The sequence below is a fragment of the Lepeophtheirus salmonis genome, chromosome 6 (genome assembly GCF_016086655.4).
Source record: "Lepeophtheirus salmonis chromosome 6, UVic_Lsal_1.4, whole genome shotgun sequence".
Taxonomy (NCBI): domain Eukaryota; kingdom Metazoa; phylum Arthropoda; class Copepoda; order Siphonostomatoida; family Caligidae; genus Lepeophtheirus; species Lepeophtheirus salmonis.
The window spans coordinates 29,967,987-29,972,508 of record NC_052136.2 but is presented as its reverse complement, the minus strand read 5'-3'; the positions used below and the strand labels follow the sequence as shown (position 1 = coordinate 29,972,508).

Here is a 4,522-nt window from a genome sequence, read left to right as displayed (position 1 = left end):
ATACATTCATTACAGCCTACTGTTATTTACAATAATAAACGGTAATATATATACATACCAATGAAGGTGGAACTACATATAAGAATACCCCATAGTGTATCTCCTCTCGTACTCTTTCTCTTCCTTTCAAGTTTTAGTATTCATGGGTTTATTAAATTTATTTTATGTAGTTGTTAGAAAAGAAGAAGAAAAAAGGGAAAACTTCTCTTCTCTTTTTTTGATTTAAGGAAGTTTAGTCTTTTAAATGAAGGAGGAAAAATGACGGCCGATGATGAATTCGACTATTTGTACGGGGATTTGGAGATCCACGAATCCGAAAAAGAAAAGGAACTCAGGGAAGCAAATGAGAGACTTCTCCTGGAAAATACTGAATTGAAAGACAAACTCGGAGTCCTTTGGCGTCGTCACAATGAGCGCCTTGAGCAAACCCGTATATTGACTCGAAACTTGAGCTCCCTCATCAAAACGGCTCGATCTGAAGTGAGTAGAAAAAATTCTACAATTTCAGATCTGAAGAAAAAGTACGAGGATTTAGTATTCAAGCGCTCGGCCCCTGGCGATGCCGCTCCTCTGATTCTGGATCCCAAAGACTTGACTCCCAAACTCTGTATTCCTCCAAAATTGAAGCCCTATAAAAATGGAGATCTTGAGTGTTGTCCGGAAGTGCGGGATCTCTTCCTTGATGCTTCCAAAGGATTTCATCGCGTGTCTTGCGGACAGAATTCTGTAACGTTCATACGACATGAGTCCATCCCGGAGAGTGGGAACAATGACATTGTTTATCTTCGCTTAGACGATGGGACACTCATAGGGAAAAAGTCTCTTCCCTCCAAGGTTCCTGGAGGAAAGATGTTCGTAATGACACCTTCAAAGTACAAATCACTCAAGAGAAAAAGAAACGCAGAGTCCAATTCTTTACCGAATAACAAACTCATCAAGTCAGAAGAACCTAAAAGAGACAATTTATTAGAGAAGAAGGACGTAAAAAATAACGACCAAAGGTCTTCTTCGACACGAAACTCTAAACACTCATCCTATTCAAGCCGATATGACAAATATCATGACTCCAAACGTTATGATTCGAAAAAAAATTCTTATAGAGATGAAAGGCATTCAAGGGATAAACGTCGTGTGTCTCCGGATTCATCTTCTAGGCGTGGTACCATTCTGAAAGAAAAATCACCATCGGGTCATAATATTTCGTCTAAAGTGCCTTCTGATCAGCCATTGTCTGAAAGTAATCGTTACTCCGATAGTAAAAGTGATACACATAAAAGAAAACAATCTTTCCAACATCGTAAGAATGTTGATATTCAATCGTCAAGGGACTCAAAAAGTAATCATTCTAGACAATCATCTTCCTCTTCTTCCAAGAGTAATAGTGTTAAAGAATCCATAAAAAGTTTTGAAAAATCTTCAGAGAATGTGCAGAAAAATAGTTGTAGCCTACAAGATAAAAAGTTATTTGATTCTGTTAAAGAAACTAAAATACCATCTAATAATAAATGTAATAATGAAGTTGAAAAAGTGGAGGCACATGATTTTAATACTCCAGAATCTACTGCTCCCCAAAACTCAATTAGTACTAATAAGATTGATAAAACTCCCTTAAGTAGCCAATGTAACTCTCAGAGTCATTTTGACGTAAATCCTGATGCCTTTTCAAATAATAGATTAGATGAAAATAAATTTATTGATCATGGATCAGAAAAAAGTACTGTTCTTTCATTACAAACGACTTCTACTGATAATGCAAGCTGTTCTATTAATGAAAGGATACATTCTGGAGACAATTTGATTTCTGATGTAGACAAAGTATTATGTTCGAGAAAAATGATTAACTTAAAAAGTGATTGTTTAGTTGATATCAATAATGACAGTTGTCGAAAACTACAGAAACTCGCATTAAAGGAACCTATACAAAAAAATGATAAAAATAATTCATTAAAAAACTCTTTATATGTGTTAAAGAAAAAAAAAGAAGAATGCAAAGTCGGAGATTCAATTGCAGAGCCTACTACTAAAGAATTATCAGATACTGATTATGCATCAAAAGTTAGTGTTGATGAACTTTCAGAGCCACCTGAGATAGAAACACAGATGTATCATGAAGGCATTATACCTGAAGAATGGCCTGCAATTAGGATTGATGCTAATTCTACATTAAAAATTAAAACTGAAGCCAGCCTCAATAAAGTTGAGAATGAAGTCAAAAACACGAACAAAGAATGTGTTAATAATAAATTTCATTCGAAAGAGTCGTTTATTCCTAGAGCTAAGGAAGTATCAAGAGCCAAAGAATTAAAATATGATATTAATAACAGCGTGGATTATCATGAATCTCGTATCAAATCCTCAAAAGAATTGGGTAATCCATCTAAAACTAAAAAAGGAGTGGTAAGTTCCACCTCAGCATTCAATCAACCTAAAAACAGTTCAACTGATGTTTCTATGGAGAGTGTTAGTGTTGAAAATTCATCCCAGGATCATGCTGAAAATACGAATTGCAAATCTAATTTGAATGTGATTATGAAGTGTGGTAAAGAGAATATATCTACTAATAAATTGAAAATGTCTACTTCTGAAACGAATAATTTTAATGAAGTATCTGTGCGTGATGCTTTGCTTGCTGATTTAGAACTAAGTGATTCAGATGATGAAAGTGCATTGGACATTATTTTTAATACTGCTGATGCAGTTAAGTCCGAACGTATTTCTTCCAAAACTTTTTCTAGTCAATATTCATCCATGGATAGATATACAAATGTATCTGAAAATAAAAAGAATCATATTAGACAAACTAACTCGATTTTAATTCCTTCAGACAACAGTTCTTCAGATGTCGATTCGCATAAAAAACCAAAGCAATTGTCTGCAAATAAACTGTCGCGTGAAAAGTTAAATGCTCTTTTATTTGACGACTCTGAGTTATCTGATCCATCTGAAAATAACTCATATTCTAAGGATATTAATACTTCGTCAGATAACATTCATGTAAATTTAAATAAAAGCGATTTATCGAATCAAGACGTCAATACTCCCTCGAAAAATAAATCATCTATCAGGGATGTTGTGAGTGATAGGGATGACAGCAGCCAAGTAGATGAATATTTGTTTCAAAACTATGAAATGTTTAATACACCTGAGAGAGATGACTCCTCTACAAGAACATTAAAAAGAATTAATACAGAGGAACTAGAAAATATGATTACCTCTAGACAATCGTTAATGAATCAATTAATCGAAGAAGAAAAGATATGCAAAGAGAAATTGTCACAAGTCTATATGATATCTCCAGTAAAATACTGTCAAGACAACAAAGTTTCTTTTAGGGAACCCGGTGAATTATCGTCTTCTGACTCAGAAGAGGAATTAACTCCAGCTTACTCCACTCCCATGTCTAAGATACCTGCAACACCCAAAAATAGTAATGTAAATTTCAATTCTACTGCGGGCATTGCTAGTATTCTCAGAGGTATTAAGCTTTTTGTATGATTTCGTCTATATTTTTGGCGTTTATTGATAAAACCATTTGTTTTTTCATAGATGATCTTGTTAGAACAGCACATATTAGCCCAAGTTCGGGTATCATATCAACACCTCCTTCTGGAGCTATTGGTTCTAGCCGAAAAAGAAAACAGGTAATTTGTGTTTTTTTAATTGCGTGTTATTTGTTCATAATGGAAATTTGATTTCTCCCTGTCTAAAAGATGATTTCCAATGAATTGACCCCTGTTCGAAGATCACCAAGGAAACACCCTAGATCCATCCTTCCTTCAACATTAAGTGGCTCAAAAAGGTTATTATCAAAGAAATCCACTGATTTTGCTAAAACTTCACGTTATCTCTTTGGAGATGATGAGGCAGAAGAAAATAGTTCTTCTAAGAGTAAGAAACGTCCAAAAGAATCATACTTTCGTCGAAGCAAAAATCGAAAGTGATAATGATTGGTTTCTACTCTTTAGTCAAATATCTTTTCTTATTGCCTTACAATTAGCTTAAAAATCCATTGTTATTGAATATATGATTTATATTTTTATGAACAATATATTTTAATATTACTGTTTTTATAAATTTGTTTTTATTGTGTACTATACTTAAAGATATAATTGTTATCTCTGGTCAACAAGAATTTGATATAATTTATCAACCAACAGCTTCTATCTTCCTTGTAGTATTTGATGTCATAAATAAATGCAATGTATAAATAGTTGGTGGTTTTTTTTTTGCTTCATATCAGGAACGGTTTTAATTGTTTGAGTATGGGATCTAACAAAAATAATTAATCTTTGTTTCAAATATAGTTTAAATTATATTATATATGGGCTCCAGCTGAAATTATGAATTTGAATAATGAATAGGTGTAAAATCTAAAATAATTAATTTTAATAGAAATTAAGATTGTCTAACTTTATGTTCTTTCTTATTAAGTATTAACACATATCATATGTAATACATCTTTCGATTAAAAAAAACTGTTCAGGTAGCCTATTCACTTATCTTTTTTCAAATCGCGAGGTCA

General features: G+C 33.0%; 1 protein-coding gene across 2 annotated transcripts; it reads left to right on the top strand.

Moving 5' to 3' along the window:
- Positions 1 to 210: 210 nt before the first annotated feature.
- On the top strand, positions 211 to 4,210 carry LOC121119939 (uncharacterized). Of its 2 annotated transcripts, none has more exons than XM_040714781.2 (3): positions 211 to 3,475; positions 3,547 to 3,641; positions 3,711 to 4,210. In XM_040714781.2, the coding sequence occupies exons 1-3, from the start codon at positions 259 to 261 to the stop codon at positions 3,939 to 3,941; spliced, it is 3,543 nt and encodes a 1,180-aa protein (XP_040570715.1). In that variant the 5' UTR covers positions 211 to 258; the 3' UTR covers positions 3,942 to 4,210. The 2 variants fall into 2 exon arrangements, with proteins under 2 accessions (XP_040570715.1, XP_071745142.1); XM_071889041.1 differs by having other exon boundaries at positions 211 to 3,489.
- The last annotated feature ends 312 nt before the right edge of the window (positions 4,211 to 4,522 follow it).

What these genes read in the sequence shown, in the direction of transcription:
- LOC121119939 (XM_040714781.2), top strand. Translation starts at nt 259, where the DNA reads ATGACGGCCGATGATGAATTCGACTATTTGTACGGGGATTTGGAGATC. An exon ending in CATTGCTAGTATTCTCAGAG is followed by an intron (nt 3,476 to 3,546) that starts GTATTAAGCTTT and finishes GTTTTTTCATAG; the next exon opens with ATGATCTTGTTAGAACAGCA. An exon ending in CTAGCCGAAAAAGAAAACAG is followed by an intron (nt 3,642 to 3,710) that starts GTAATTTGTGTT and finishes CCTGTCTAAAAG; the next exon opens with ATGATTTCCAATGAATTGAC.